General features: G+C 56.6%; 7 protein-coding genes across 7 annotated transcripts; all 7 read left to right on the top strand.

The window, feature by feature from the left end:
- Nucleotides 1-179: 179 nt before the first annotated feature.
- On the top strand, nt 180-866 carry LPMP_190090 (Qa-SNARE protein, putative; the record flags this gene model as incomplete). The annotated part of the gene is made up of 1 exon (XM_010699702.1): nt 180-866. The coding sequence occupies one exon, from the start codon at nt 180-182 to the stop codon at nt 864-866; it is 687 nt and encodes a 228-aa protein (XP_010698004.1).
- Nucleotides 867-2,263: 1,397 nt separating this feature from the next.
- LPMP_190080 (hypothetical protein) lies at nt 2,264-2,752 on the top strand (the record flags this gene model as incomplete). The annotated part of the gene is made up of 1 exon (XM_010699701.1): nt 2,264-2,752. The coding sequence occupies one exon, from the start codon at nt 2,264-2,266 to the stop codon at nt 2,750-2,752; it is 489 nt and encodes a 162-aa protein (XP_010698003.1).
- A 1,362-nt stretch (nt 2,753-4,114) lies between these two features.
- Nucleotides 4,115-5,002, top strand: LPMP_190070 (fibrillarin, putative; the record flags this gene model as incomplete). Its single annotated transcript, XM_010699700.1, has 1 exon — nt 4,115-5,002. One exon carries the CDS (start codon nt 4,115-4,117, stop codon nt 5,000-5,002), a length of 888 nt encoding a protein of 295 aa, XP_010698002.1.
- Nucleotides 5,003-6,745: 1,743 nt separating this feature from the next.
- LPMP_190060 (hypothetical protein) lies at nt 6,746-7,957 on the top strand (the record flags this gene model as incomplete). The annotated part of the gene is made up of 1 exon (XM_010699699.1): nt 6,746-7,957. The coding sequence occupies one exon, from the start codon at nt 6,746-6,748 to the stop codon at nt 7,955-7,957; it is 1,212 nt and encodes a 403-aa protein (XP_010698001.1).
- Nucleotides 7,958-8,758: 801 nt separating this feature from the next.
- LPMP_190050 (hypothetical protein) lies at nt 8,759-10,057 on the top strand (the record flags this gene model as incomplete). The annotated part of the gene is made up of 1 exon (XM_010699698.1): nt 8,759-10,057. One exon carries the CDS (start codon nt 8,759-8,761, stop codon nt 10,055-10,057), a length of 1,299 nt encoding a protein of 432 aa, XP_010698000.1.
- A 988-nt stretch (nt 10,058-11,045) lies between these two features.
- Nucleotides 11,046-12,299, top strand: PEX13 (peroxin 13, putative; the record flags this gene model as incomplete). Its single annotated transcript, XM_010699697.1, has 1 exon — nt 11,046-12,299. One exon carries the CDS (start codon nt 11,046-11,048, stop codon nt 12,297-12,299), a length of 1,254 nt encoding a protein of 417 aa, XP_010697999.1.
- Nucleotides 12,300-13,915: 1,616 nt separating this feature from the next.
- On the top strand, nt 13,916-14,722 carry LPMP_190030 (40S ribosomal protein S2; the record flags this gene model as incomplete). The annotated part of the gene is made up of 1 exon (XM_010699696.1): nt 13,916-14,722. One exon carries the CDS (start codon nt 13,916-13,918, stop codon nt 14,720-14,722), a length of 807 nt encoding a protein of 268 aa, XP_010697998.1.
- Between the last annotated feature and the right edge of the window lie 567 nt (nt 14,723-15,289).

Raw genomic sequence — 15,289 nt, 5'->3', positions numbered from 1 at the left:
GTTTGCCTGCCCACCCACTGCGGCGCATCTCGGGCCCGTGTGTGGGAGTTTTCGTGGGTAAGACGGAAAGGTGCGCTAAGAGCTAGACGTGCTTGCTTCACTTTCCCTTAACGTCTAAGGCGGGCTACAGCAAAGACACATAGGTGGTAGTCATAACAGCGGGAACGTACGACAGCGAAATGCCCTTAGAGAACGGAGAGGTTCTTTCGCGGTCTATTCAGCAAGTCGCCAAGGCCTGCAGTGATGCGCAGAGCTCCATGAAAGAGCTGGGGACGGGTCGGGACGCCATCGCCCGTGACAGGCTCCATCGCATCCGGCTTCTTGTAGAGCAGTGCAGTATTCGTGTAGAGGCCATTCTCAGTGATACAGAACCTTCTCTCGAGGCGTTGAAGCAGCAGTACATGCAATACAAGGCGGCCTTTGAGTTCATCAATGCCGAGGCCACGCGTCGGGAGCGGCAGATCTTTCTGCAGACGGATCTGGACAGCGTGCAGAAAGGAGACCTCGATGCTGTGGAGTCGCAGGTGACGTTTTGTGAAGTGCGACCCCTCGACATGTCGGAGTTCCACACAGAGGAGGCGATTCAGCGCGAGAAGCTACAGAATGCGCGCGAGATCGAGTCCGATGTGTTGGACCTCAAGGCGACGTACCAGGAGTTTCACTCACTCGTGCATCAACAGCAGGAGAACCTAGATCGCATGACGAACAATGTGACGGAGTCCCACTCTCTCATTGAGCGCGGACACGATCAGATCCAAGACGCCTCGAGCCGGCAGCGATCGTTTCGTAAACTTGGCTGCATTAGCGGCACTGTGGTCACCGTCATTGTGGTCATCATTATTGTAGTTGTAGCGCTCACATGGTGACTGCGGCTCTTGTCGTTGTCTTTTTGTTTTTGATCGAATCGTTGTGCTCCCAATTGTCCCTCTTCCTCCCCCCCTTTTCGCTCTCTTCTATTCCCTGCGCCGTCGCAGAAGCGGATTGGGAGGGCGTCTGCGCAGCGAGCCGTGCGACACTCTCCGCTGCAGCTTTTGTCTGTGCTGGTGTTCTGTCTCTGAACCTAACCTTCTTCTAATCATCGAGCCTTTCTTCTTGTTTTCCTGCTTCTTGTGTCAAATGTTCTCCCCCACTTAGTCTTCTGCTTTGTGCGCGCATGTGTGTGCGTATGGTTGTGTCAGTGCGCAGTCTCGCACTTGACAGGAGCGCTGATAGTGGCCACGCCGCCATTCGATTTGAGCCAAAACAGAACGTCCCAGTGCCGCGAGAAGTAGAAAATTTGAGAACTTCTTGCTGCAGGCAAGAAGCCATGACACCTGTTCCCCCGCGCAGATGAGAGTATCCCTAGCACTGTTGAGCCGAGATCCCCGCATGTACAGGGACGTGTGTGCTCAATTGGCCACGAACAATAGCATCTCCTCTACTCTATGTGCATGCCTCCCTTGGCATCTTCCTTCACAGCACTCAGCGTTATCTTTCGCCCTTTCTTCCTCCCTTTCTTTAACACTCAAATGAACGACGATCCGCCGCTGCACCCCTCTTCCGGTTTGGCACACCACTGCCTGCTCTCCTCTCTCGCTGCCTGTGGGGTCTCTCGGCGCTTTACAATATATATATATATATATCTGCATCTACATGTATGTGTGTGTGTGCATCGTCGCTCACACCACACCGACGCTTGCAGCTTTGTTGATATTCCGCTCCTTTTTGTTTTGCCCTTCATTGCTTCTTCCTGCCATTCTCGCCATCTCTCTCCAGATACGTGCAGACGGTTCTGCATTGGTGCCGACAACCGACGCGTTTTTCATCACTATCCCTCCTCTCTTTCTTATCCGTGTCTGGTGGTGGTGGATCTTTTGTACATCATCACCAAAACACTACGCGTTCTTCCCTGGAGTCCGGCTACCTGGACTTATCTGCCCCCGCCGTGGGTTTGCCAGCCTTGACCTCAGGCAACCTACGCTCTTCGTTCCCTGTGCAGGTGAGCAGTCCACACTTTACCGCCGTGATGGAAGACAACAAGGACTTTCCAGCACTGTTCTCGATGAGCGTAGACGCTGAGCAGCAGTTGCAGCCACCGTCGGTGACGCCGAGGTCTGAAATACTGTCCGTTCCACCCTCACTCACCACATTTGACGTGAAGCCTCCTTGGAAGGATGGCGGTGACTTCGGCATGCAAAACACACTGGAGGGCAGTCCTGCTCCGGCCGCAGCACCGGAAAGCGTCTCATCCCCTTTAGGGGATTCTGCTACTCTCCTGCCTCCAATGAACGAGCACCAACAGCCCTCTTCCCCCGCTGAGCCCCACCCCACGCCAGCGGCGACATCGCCGCCGGCGTCGGAAGGGTTCATCGCGTCCTCGTCGCCGGAGGGCTCACCGAATCGCCCGCCCACGCCGCCGGAGAAGCCCTCCTCGGTCAACGCTGCCAAGGTTGACGAGCTGAAGAGGCAGATCACCAGCCGCACTGCCGCCATGGATGCAGCGACGAAGGCGAAGGAGGAGAAGATTATCACTGCAGCGCAGGTGTACCTCAAAGAACTCCAGGCGAGGCGGGAGGAAGAGGTGGCGGCTGCAAAGGCAAGTCACAAGCAGGAGCAGCATGCGGACACCAAACAGATCGACGACTACAGGGAAAGGGGCGCTGTCTGGGGCGCAGTACAAATGCTGGTGGACTTGCAAAAGCCCAACCAGTACTCCAAGAGCACGGAGATGATGCGCTCAGTTCTCTCCACACTGAGCGCCATGCCTCCCTAGGCGTAAGCCCGTATGGGTCTTCTGCTGATCGGCAGCGGTCGGCACCGTTGTTGCGATGTCCGTTGTTCGTATTTTTTTTCTTGTGTCTTGTTTCTGTTTGCCGTGTGCCCCGTTGCTCACCACGCATGGTGTCTCTTCGTGCCTCTCATGTGTTGCCGGAGGCCGCGAGAGGTGATGCGAGGCTGGGCTCTTGGTGGAGGAGAGGACGCGCCTTTGTGGTGGTGTCTGCACTGGGGCAGGCAGTGGCCACAGCGGAGACTGTGACTGTGGTGCTCTTGACGCAAGCTGTTATTTAGCATGCTGCGCCATTTACCCAGGCGTGGTCAACGAAGGACAGCGCCGTACCTTTGGGTTTCTGTTTTGCTTTCTTGCAAGAGATGAAGAGACAGCAAAATGGAGTGGGCGGAGAAGCGAGGGGCCACACGATGCGACCGTGTTGCGCACGCGTCTGCTTCTCGTTTCCTCTGAACGCGATGTGTGTGTGCCTTGCTGTACTCTCTTGCGTGTTCTTGTCGCAGCTGTGATGTCGGGCATCTTTCAGTTGCCCATGCATTTTTCTCCATACACGCCCTTGGTCATACGTGCGCGTTTTTTCTCTCATTTCTTCGGTGAATGTCTCTTTTCTGTTATTTTCTCATTGCGTAGCGTTTCCTGTTTGTACGTGGGTTTTGGAAGAAGAGGAAGGCATGTCGGGAAGAAGTGCCCCTCATCTCCCGTCCTTCTCCAGTGTTCACGTTCTTTTTTTCTTCAGTTAGCCCGTTGCCCCTGTACGTCTTTCTCTGTGTGTTTCCGTCGACTAGCCATCAAAACAAGGAAAAGCAGGTAAACGCCCACTCCTCTGTGCAGTGCGGTGGCGCCATTGTTTGCCTGCCTCGATTTTCTACTCGTGTGCGGATATTTACCTCTTTGAAGGTAAGGGGAACGAAGCGCGTGGTCGACCATGGTATGACACCGAGCTTGCGTGTTTATTTTTTTTCATGCGGAATGAAATGTATGAGCGGAGTCATTGGCCTGAATCCTGGCGGTCTCACTGGGGGCTCCTCTCTGGCACTTGATGCGCTGTGTGCGGACAAGGTCTCGCTGAGAACGGTGCCCTCCTCTTCCCGTCTTTCTCTTCTGTGCTCCTCTGTGCCTCTCACTTTCTTTGTGATTGTGTTTCGACTCTCTCATGCGTCGGCTCATCCGCACCCTTTTTCGTCTCTAGTACGTTGGGTGCACACACGGGCGGCACACACACTCACCTGCACATACCCTCTTTCGTGTCCTCCTCGTGCCGTTTCACACAAGCGCAGCAACAGGCGAAGAGAAAAACAGGCAGACGCATTCGCTCACATATTTCCCCGCTCTTGCAACCGGGCACTCATGCGCGGCGGACGCGGTGGCTTCGGTGGTCGCGGCGGCGGCGGTCGCGGAGGTGGCGGCCGAGGCGGTGGCCGCGGCGGCGGTGGTCGTGGCGGTGGCCGCGGTGGGGGTCGCGGCGGAGGCCGAGGTGGTGGCCGTGGCGGTCGTGGAGGCACGGGTTCGCCGAAGGGCAACATCTTCCACCCGCATGCCCGCTTCAACGGCTGTTACCTCTTGGCCGGCAAAGACACCCTCTCCACGCAGTCGCTGGTCCCTGGCGTGTCGGTGTACAGCGAGAAGCGTGTGAACGGCACGGTGGCCGGTGAGTCTGAGTCGCACGAGTTCCGCGTATGGAACCCGTACCGCTCCAAGCTAGCGTCCGCCATCTACGCTGGTGTAGCGAGCATATACATGGAGCCTGGCTCTGCCGTACTGTACCTTGGCGCAGCCAGCGGCACCACTGTTAGCCACGTCTCGGACCTTGTTGGACCTGAGGGCATTGTGTACGCGGTAGAGTTCTCGCACCGCAGCGGCCGTGATCTGGAGGAGATGACGAAGCGCCGCAGCAACATTGTCCCGATCCTGGAGGATGCCCGCTACCCGCAGAAGTACCGCATGCTTATTCCTCGCCTGGTGGACTGCATCTTCATGGACGTTGCCCAGCCGGATCAGGCGCGCATTCTAGCCCTCAACGCGCAGCACTTCTTGAAGGCAAATGGAGGCTTTGTTATTTCGATCAAGGCGAACTGCATCGATTCCACGGCGGACCCGGCAGCGGTGTTCGCGTCCGAGGTGCAGAAGTTGAAGGACTCTGGCCTCCGCCCGAAGGAGCAGGTCTCTCTAGAGCCATTCGAGCGTGACCACTGCGTCGTCACGGGCTACTACAAGAATGTCCCGCAGGCGGCGTAACGTGCCCCGCCGCGTTCAAGAGGCTATCAGCTATGAATCTACTTCTGCTGTTCCTCCGTACAACGCTCAATGTTATGGTGTGTGCAAGGGGGGGGGGGTGGATGCACGATACCAGGCCAAGGACCATGAAGCCCCGATTGTGGCGAGGTGGCGGCTCGGTGGCCTTGCCGAAAGCGATTGGTGGGTGCCATCGCCATGCGTGCGTGCTTGTGTGTGTGTGTGTGTGTGGTGTTGTGTAATGGAAGGCGGAGGAGGGCAGCGAACACGCCCAGGTGCAAGGGCGGAGGAGAACGAGGACAGGGTCAGTAGCGTGGGACACCGAGCCCATCATGCCTTTGTGGCCCTCCACTTTTTGTGTGTGTTTTCTTCGGCCGCGATTTGCATGAAGCCGAAAAAAAAACGTGCGCGACAGAGATCAACAAAATACTTGGCATGCGGAGGAGGAAAAAAGGGGCGGCCCATCGTGTGGAGTGGTGGACGTGGTGCCGCTTTCTTCTTCCCGTTTGCTTCGTCACAGATGCGTACGCACATGGAGGCACCACCTCTTTCTCGCAGTTCGGCTCCATAAGTTATCCTCCTTTCTCATCTTGCATGCAACGGAGCGTGCGTGCGGTTCTCTTTTTGCCTTTGAACGGTAATGGAGAAGAAAACGAAAGCGAAAAAAGTTTCTCTCCTCTAACATCTGCGACATAATCGACGCTGTTTTCCTTTCTTCTCTCCGTTGTCACCCCGTTCTTGTGAGGGGGCGGTGTCTCCTCGTGTCTACCCCCACCCCTAAAAGAGGGAAAGTGAGACACAATAGCGAAAGCCCCCCAAATCAATGCAGCGGACGTCAGAACGGAGGCTCTTTGTGGAAAGGACCCAAGAAAGAAAAAAAGGAAGCGGGTGGTTTGTGAGACTACGTTGACACAGCAGCAATGCAAGTGCCATGTCCTCTCTTCTCTCAATTATTGGCTGGCCTCTCCCTCGTAACGGAGAATCGCCATGCCCCCCTCCCCCCTCTCCCTCCCCCTTCAGCGACTTCTTCGCCTATAGTCGCGCGGCGCGGTGAAGAGAAAAAGGTTCAGACAGCTGCCTCTCAGAACTGTACTTGGCAGTGGAGCGCGACACAGCCCCCGTCAACCACAGCGTATTGGCAAAGGCACGCTTGTTGGGCCACGTAGTGTCCGCGATGCCCTTCACACCATTTATAGCCGTTTCCATGCAAACGCTTTGTAGCTTACTCGCTATGATTACGATACTCCCACGAGCCTACTCCTCTCCGCTTTTCTGCAGTGCCCCTTCACTTATGCGTGCACACCCCTTTCCTCTACACTCCCACAACCCACACGCACCTTCAAAAAGCACGTTCTACTGTGTTCCCTCAGCACTGCACTTCTCTCATCCTGTGCGGTTAGAAAAAGGGCGAAGTGCGCCTTACCATTGTGAAGGGGGGAGAGCAGAGAGGTAAGACGAGAGAGGAACAGCTGCTCGCAGCAGCACTGATAAGCATTCGAAGAAACGGAGCAGGAGACTCAGTGCTACACGCTACTTCCTCTCCTTCCTCGAGGCTGACTGCAGCTTGTGTAGTAACGGCACGGAGGACGCGCAAAGGACATCAGACACCAAAGCGGGTCTACCCTGGTTGCTACGACTTGTGTACCCCCTTCTTTCCCTTATCTCGCCTTGTCTCTCAAGAAGAGCGTCGATCATTGTCAGCGATAGTGACGCACACATAACCGGAATAGAAGTTACTGCCGCGCAATGAAGCCGAAAGCGGCCCAGGTGCGGCAACAGCAGTCGCTGAATCGGCGCATCAAGCTGGAGGAGAGTGCTGCGCGGGTGCAGCAGGAGCTCTTCGCACGACAGGCCACCATGCAGGGCATGGGCGGCGGACAGCAGAGGAACTCCATATACGGGTATGCAGGTCACCTAGCGCACAACCGCGATCCCAACCGCGGCGTCATTACGCAGGCTGAATGGAACGAGCTCGTAGAGCGGCACGAGGACTCGGGCAGGTGCTTTCGCTACTTATTTGGCATTCTCGTCCTTGTTGCCATTCTTCTCCTCACATTCTCCAAGTATGACGAAGAGTACAACATCGAGGTGCCACAGGTGGAGTCTGGTAAGGGCTTTGGCGAGATCCTGAACCCCAACCGCGCTGTGGACGGCAGGGAGCTAGAGGGCTACTACCACACCCTCGGCGTCGAGGGTCGCCTTAATCTGACACCCAGGACGGCATCACCTGCGACCGATACACCTGAGGAAAATGGCTCGTCAGCGAAGATTGCCAATGACCCTGACAAGATGCGCCGCCGCGAGAACTACCAGGTGCGGCAGCAGATCAAGAAGACTTTTCACGATCACCAGGAGAAGTACGGCCAGCTGGTCCACTGTGGTCGCACATGTGAGGCAGAGAGCAAGCAGGTAGAGTTTGCCTACAACAAGCTGACGTCGCAGGTGGATCGAGAGCTGTTCGGCCTGCTGCTGGACGCGAAGGACACCAAGTCCGTGCGGTCCACCACCCCCGCTCAGTTGAAGATGAAGTATGAGGAGAAGCGTAAACAGATCCTGGAGACAGAAGAGGACGAGGAGGACCGCAACATGGCGCTCGAGGAGCTGAAGGACGCGTATGAGATAATCGAAAATCCTGATGCCCGCAAGTACTACCTTCTCTACGGCGCAAAGCCACCGGAGCAGATGCGTCACGTTAGCTCCCGTCATGGTGGCTGGGGGCAGGAGATGGCGCTGGGAACCTATAAGTACCGCATTATCATTATGTGGTTGGAGTTTCTGCACCAGTATATTGGTCTGTGGGGCGAGACCGCAGTGCTCGGATGCGTCGTACTGTTTATGCTGTCGCGCCTGCCTCAGGCGCTGAAGGACTCACAGCGCATCCTGGACGAGCTGGACCTTCAGGACGAGCACGCCGAGGAGGAGAAGAGGGCAGCGGTGCAGGCACAGCAGAGTGAGTAGGCCCCCATGCGCGCGATGTGGAGAGTCATCTCTCTCGCTCTCTGTTATTTCACTGTGACAGAGCAGAGTGGTTGCCGTGGTGCGCATTTCCATAGGGGGACACTGAGAGAGCAAGACAATTGCAAAGAGTGGATGACTGTCAAGACACCACACACACACACCGTTTCGGCATATCGCCTAGACTCTCCGTGCTATCTCTGTCGCTCCCATGGCGCTTCCCTTCCTCGGACCCTGTTGCGGCACGTCTCCATGCCGTCTGTACGATGGGGGAGGGTGCGTGTTGATGGGACTGCAATGCTGGCGTGTTTCTGCTGTCTACGTGTGATTGTTCATGGGCTCTCTTAATTTTTTTCCTGTCTTGGTGTCTGCGCGCTTCGCCTCTTTTCAGAGAAGAATCTTTCGTGCTCAACCGTTCTTGCAGCTCATCCCTCTCTAATGCCGTTGGCATCGACATTGTTTTCATTGACATCGCCTCGGCATTCTCCTCTGTGCGTGCCTCAGCGTGACGAGGACCCAGTTGATGTGCTGTGCTCCACATCATCTGGCTGACGCCAAACACTATCGACACTTTCGATGGGGTGTCTCTGCTTCGGCGCGCGCACCATCACCTCTGCGTCTCCTGTTCTACCCTCCAGTGGCTTCTCTTTTCGATGTGTGGCTCTCTTTCTGTTTCGTGTCTCTTTGGCTCACCGCTTTCCTCTTTGCAGCCACCGCCGCGCAACGTGCTTTGTTTGTGCGACTTCTCTCTCTCTCCTTCCCACCCCGACTCAGACCCGGGAATGCGGGCTGCCGTAGGAAGCAATGGATAAACAAGACTACTACACCATTTTGGGCATATCACGTGCTGCGAACAAGGATGCCATCCGCCAGGCGTACAAGCTGAAGGCGCTGCAGCTGCATCCAGACAAGAACCCGAACGGTGAGGCAATTTTCAAATTAGTCGTGAACGCGTACCACACACTCAATGACCCCACAAAGCGCTCAGCTTACGACCGCGAGCTGACGCGGCGGGAGCGCGGCTTTGGCGCTCATCCGTACCGCCAGGCGGCCCCACAACCATCGTCTCCCGCTGCCTACCCCTCGTCGTCCAGCGGTGCCGATGCCGGCACCTCCCGCAAGCCGCGCTTCGCCACCGACGAGCAGCTCTTTAAGGACGCCTACGAGCAGTACAAGAAAACCCCCTTCTCCGGAACCCCCAATGGCGGCTTCCGCGGCGCCACCTCTGAGGGCACCTTCGCTGAGTGGTTCAAAAAGAAACAAGAGGAGCTGCGGCGGGCGGAGGAGGTGACCAAGGCAAAGGCCGAGTATGCCAAGAACCTCGAGCGCGAGGAGCAGCGCAGGGCCGAGGAGTGGCGCAACATGCAGCGCCGGCGCGAGGAAGAGCGCGAGGAGGAGATTAGGCAAGCCAAGGAGCAACGCGAGCGCGATCGCGACATGCTGAGGCGCAAGAGCGAGGCTGAGGCGAAGGAGCAGAGGGCGGCCGAGCAGAAGGCCCGCATGGAGGCGTACGCCGAGGTGCAGCGTGAGCAACAGGCGGATGTCGAGCGCCATCTGCGCGACGTGGCGTCGCAGAAGCGCGAGTTGGCCGAGGAACGTCGCCGCCTCGCGGAGGAGAGGGCTGAGGTGACGAACCTAGCCGCCGAGCACCGCTTCACGCGTGACATGGCGCAGAAGCAGCGCGGGCAGGAACTGGCTGACGCGGTGCGTCGCGCAGACGCAAAGGTGCGCGAGGCGCAGGAGCAGCAAGCGTTCCGTGAGGCTAGCGAGCGTGCCAAGGCTGAGGAGCGAGTGCGCGAGGAGAAGCGTAAGCATGCCGAGGAGGAGCGAGCGTCAGAGACGGAGAAGGTGCGCGAGCTACAGAGACAAAAAGAGGCTGAGGCGGCTCAGCAGGAGCGCACCCGCACGACCGCGGAGCTGGGAGAGCAGCGGAAGCGTGTGATGGCACAAATGATGTCGGAGAGGCGAAAGCACGAGGAAGAAGTGTCCGCGATGCGGAAGGAGACCGATCGAATCGAGGCGGAGATGAAGGCCAAGCTTGAGGCGCTGCGAGCCGCGAAGAGCTCTGGCCAGACCATTAACTTGGATGATTGGAAATTATAGCCTTTTCTCTCTCTCTTGTGGTGTTGTACTCTCTCTTCTAGAGCATCTCTCTTGCTCTCACCTGCCCACTCTTGTTTTCTTCTTTCTCTGCCTGTGCATTGGTTGACTACACTTCTGGCTGTTGGGTGGCTGTACTGCGTCGCTGTTTGTATTTTTTTTTTCTCCTGTTTTCGCTCTCAACACCATTGTTGTTCTTCTTCGTGTGTGTTTTATCCTCTCCCTCCCCCCTTTCCTCGCCTCGCAGACGAAACTGCTGTGAGAGGGGCAAAGGGCGCAGCTGATGTAATATAAGATAGGTGCGTAAAGGCTCCTTTGGTCACTTCTCAACTCCCCCACATGCACGCGCACACTCTTTCTTCTGTTGTCTTCCTTTCGTTTATCTTTTCCACTCCTTGAGGCAAGGCTTACGTGTGAGTCTCCGTCGGTACTCCTCGTTCCTGAGCACGTGTCCGACACTAGCAAAACAACGCAGTGCGTAGGTCTGCCTGCTACACTGTTGCTGCAGCCGGCATGCGTTTTTGCTCAGTAAGAAGAGGTCAACACTCCCCCCTCCTTCCACTGCCGTGCTGAAGAAGAAGCGGGAAAGGTAGGACAGGCAAATGCGGTGGCGTTTCTCAGCGCCAAACACTGCAGGCTAGATTCTTCACTGTAAGCCTGCATCTTCTCCCCAACTCTATCGCACCTCCACGTCTGCTGTGGCGAAATGGCAAAACAAACAAAGCACCGTGCGCTTCTCAACTATGTATGCGTGTTGGTGTGCGAACCGCGATGATGAAACGCTCCTTTTCTTCTCTCCCTCTTTCGCCTGCTTCCTCTCGCGCATATTCGTTGATGATTTCTCTGGTACTACTGCCTGACACTTCACATGTGCGACACAGCTCGTAGCGTCTTGTGGAGGAGTCGAATTCGACCGGCACGCCCGTGTGTTCTGCTTCTCTCAGACTCTCTATCCTCTCTTCAAGGCTCTCGCTGACTTGACCTTTTCATCATGTTCGGCGGCATACACGGCGGCAGCATGTATGGCGGTGGACTAGGCATAGGCAGCAGCATGTACGGTGCCGGCTTAGGTAGCATGGGTGGCATGTACGGCGGTGGCATGTACGGAAACTCAGGCCTCATGGGAGGCTCTGCTCACGGCATGAGCGGTGTGCTCAACAGCTATGCCCGCAACAACCAGTACGGTTCCAGCTCCATCTACAGCCTTGGCAATAACGGCGACGGCACTCAGAACAACGGTATGCAATCCTCGCTCAGCTTGCAGCAGCAGCAGCAGACGGAGCGCTTCAATCCTCTAATCTCCCCCATCAACCAGCACTCTGCGCCACTCCCACCACTGAATGAGTCACCTGAGGAGCGCAGCCGCCGTATACAGGCAGAGCACAAGAAAGAGCGCCAGCTAATTCGACAGCAGCGGGATCAGCACCGACAAGCGCGCCTACAGGCCCGGATGGAAATCGCAGGCCACCTCACCAACGTACTTGTGCAGGGCCTCCGCTCTGCCATGGAGCTCTTCGGCGTGTGCTTCGGTACCTACTATAGCATAAGGGCGGTGCGCGCATTTTCGAACTCGCAGGAGCGGATCCCAGGAATGGGGATGTACATGGGCGCAAATTACCCCTGCGGCGCTGCGGTCGCCAAGACGCAGGCGGCCGCTACGAGTGCGTTGGGGGCTCAGCAGATCGCCACAGCCCCCAGCGGTGGCCCGAGAAAGTGGCGAACATGGCTGCTCTGTATCGCCTTTTTTATTTTAGGCGAGGTCGTGTACGGGATAGCCACACGCCAACGCACAAAGCCGCTGCAGCACCGGCGTCGTATTGCCCGCTCAGCCAAGAGCGTCTACGGAGGCGTGATTAGCCAGGATGAGTACGAGGTGAGCATTCACTCCAGCGACACTGAGTCGCGTCTGACGGAGGAGGATAGGGGCGAGGCGGAGATGCTGTCGGAGGCATGGGGTCAGGCATGCAACTCGGACAGCGTGTACCGTACCTCACAGGCGGTACGGCCAAGTGGTAGCAACGGTGCTCGTCGAGTATACTATGCCCTTTATGACTACCAGGCTCAGCAGACCGACGGGCCGTGCTTGAGCTTCAAGGCAGGTGATGAGTTTGTCGTTGAGGACTACGCGGAGGGCAGCTGGTGCGAGGCGATGGCAGTGGAGAGTGGAAACTACTCGTCTCACGGCCGTCGCGGCCTCGTACCGAGCAACTTTCTTCGTCTCGCAGAGCGCATCACGAAGTTGTAGTGACGCATGTGCTTCGTTGCCGACGACCTCTTGGATTCCTCATCACCCCGTGTCGTGCTCTTTTTTCTTTGCTCCGTTTTTCTTGGCGTGCCTTTTTATTGCTGCTCTACCTTGCGGCCCACTGTTCTGACTTTTTCCTTTCTGCACCCTTCTGATTCCCGCCCTCCCTCCGTTCCCCCCTCTGCCTCATTCTCTGTTATTGTGTGAGCGCCGCAGTCATGGCGCAACGTAAAAGAGAACACCATGGAAGGCAGCTAATGGGCCTGATGGGCAAATGTAATGTGCGGAGGGTTTCAAGGGGGGAGTTGAGGGAGGTGAGGATGAGGCGGAGCAGAAGGCATGACGTCTATCCACTTGTGTAGGTGTGCGCCATATTATCCTTTCGCACTTGTGCATTCAGTTCCGGCCTTCTTATGGTCAATACGCTGACCGTTGAGAAGTCTTTCATATTTGAAATAGCGGAGGGGAAGGGTGGGGAGGAGAAGGGGCAGGCCATCCACTGCGCTCTCCGCGCCTGTGGGAGCAGGGGAGTGATGTGTAGGTGTGAGTACAGCAGTGACGAGAGGGACTAAGTAAGGTGGTCGCTTTTGCCCCTCTCTCCTCTTCCTGGAGGATCCCAACATACCTCACTCCCTTCCCCAGCACAGCTACTTTTCGCCTGTCTTGTCTGTGTCTCCGCCAGTGGTCTCTGATTCGCATTTTCATCTTTCAAAAGCATCTCCACCTCTTCTCTTGACGTGTCTCGCCTCTCGAGGTTTTTGTTCTTCATCTCCGTCTTTCTCTCTGTCTGAGGTGAAGTGTTACTGCCACCGGCGTTGGTGCCTGTGTTTGTGTGCCCCTCTTGTCTCCATTCTTCTCCTCGTGCCTCTGTTAGTTGGATCACTGGTTCTTCCTATGTACGGGGCAACGGCAGTCGATACCACTGTGGTTTGCCTTTTCTCTCGCTTCAACACTCTGAGAAAGGGAGAGACATGTGCCTGCCGCGAGTGCCTTGCCCCTTTGCCTGTGCTCCTGGGTCTGGGTGTTAGTCCTTTTTCTGTTCCTTTCCTCTTGCCGTGTATAGGGGTGAGGAGGGCGAAATAGGTGTACATGTTTGCCTGTTGTTGTGCCAAGGTGTAGAGAGCACTGAGCTCAGAACGCCGCATCATGAGCAGAGCGCGTATGGATGAATGTGTGCGTGTGTGCTTGTGGTTGCCTGTGTAGTAGAAAGACCCTTGTGCTCCTTGTGTACAAGCTGTCTAACAGCGTTTCTTTCGCATGCCTCTCTCGGCTTCTCGGACTCTCTCCCTTGTGCCAGGGAAAGCGGGGTCGGGGCTGTGTACCTGCGAATACTCGCACGTGTTGCTATGGAAGATGACTCCGTAGCATTGCCGCAGAAAAGCGTGGCAGCTCATAAATACGCAAGAAACGAAAAAGAAAACACGGCCATAGTGCTCAATCACCGCTTAGCGGATGCTGCCGTCTACTCATCACTTCCACCATTCTCCCACCCCTGCTCTCGTTGACTGTTCTCACTTTGTTGTCTCCTCATTCCTCCGCACACGTGTGATCACGTGCGCGCACAAATCTGCAATCGGATATGCGCTAACGAACCGGCTCCTCTTGGAAAGTACGATATGGCAGACAATCAGCCCGCTCAAGAGGCACCCGTCACCGAGGCCCCCCGTGCTGAGCGCGGTTTCGGCCGTGGTCGTGGCGGTCGCGGTGGTCGCGGTGGCCGTGGCCGTGGCCGCGGTGGTCCAGGTGAGGAGAAAGAGTGGGTCCCGTGCACCAAGCTGGGTCGCCTCGTGAAGGCGCGGAAGGTAACCTCTCTGGAAGAGATCTTTCTCTTCTCGATGCCCATCAAGGAGCACCAGATCGTTGACACCCTTATCGTCGAGGGCCAGCTGCGCGACGAGATGATGAAGATCTACCCTGTGCAGAAGGCTACATCGGCCGGGCAGCGCACCCGCTTCAAGGCCTTCAACGTCGTCGGCGACGGCAACGGCCACATCGGCATCGGTGCCCGCGTCGGCAAGGAGGTTTCGCTGGCGATTCGCGCCTCGATGATTGCAGCCAAGCTCAACATCGTGCCGGTGCGCCGCGGCTACTGGGGTAACAAGATCGGTGAGCCACACACAATTCCGATGAAGGTGACCGGCAAGTGCGGCTCCGTCGCAGTCCGTCTCGTGCCCGCGCCCCGCGGTACCGGCATCGTCGCTGCCCCTGTGCCCAAGAAGATCCTTGAGTTCGCCGGCGTTGAGGACGTGTACACAAGCTCCTGTGGCAAGACCCGCACCCACGGCAACCTGATCATGGCCACTTTCTACGCCCTGCGCAAGACCTACGGCTTCCTCACGCCTGATCTCTGGGCGGACACGGAGCCCAGCCGCGATCCGACGGACGAGCACGCTGAGCTGCTTGCCGAGATGACAGTCGCGTAAGGCTAGGAGAGCTGAGAAGATGGTGTACCTCTAGAGTGGCACTCATGTTGCCTATCTTTTCGTTTTGTCGCTTTATTTTTTTATTTCCCTCTTGACACATTATCCAAAATAAAATGAGCATCTCACTACGCACGCTTCGTGAAAGCGATACTGCGACACCACCCACTACGGGACTGCCACCTCAGCATTGGCAACGCTCGCACCACACGTCGCAGTATTTTTCGCAGCTCTTCTCTTTTGTACCCGCTTTCTTACCTTTCTAAGATCGCGTCTCTTTGCGTGTCCAGAGCGCGGCTTCAAATGTGGTGACAGTAGTGTGGAGTCGCAGAGGACAACGCGCTCCACGTATATCCCAGTAACCCTTCATGGAGCGTAGACCGTTTCTCTCGCTCTCCCAACAAAAACTTCCGTATTCTTCATTTTCCCCTCGTCACACTGGCTGTGTTTGGCCTGTCTACCGCCCCTGTGAAGGGCAACAACATACATTTTGCTGATATCCTCCTAGCACACACTTTCATTTAATCACAGCCGACAGTCATTCTATCTTTTCTTTTCCACCCCCTCCTC

The sequence above is a fragment of the Leishmania panamensis genome, assembly GCF_000755165.1.
Source record: "Leishmania panamensis strain MHOM/PA/94/PSC-1 chromosome 19 sequence".
Lineage (NCBI taxonomy): Eukaryota > Euglenozoa > Kinetoplastea > Trypanosomatida > Trypanosomatidae > Leishmania > Leishmania panamensis.
Note: the sequence above shows the minus strand (reverse complement) of the source record. Positions and strands in the feature narration are given on the sequence as shown.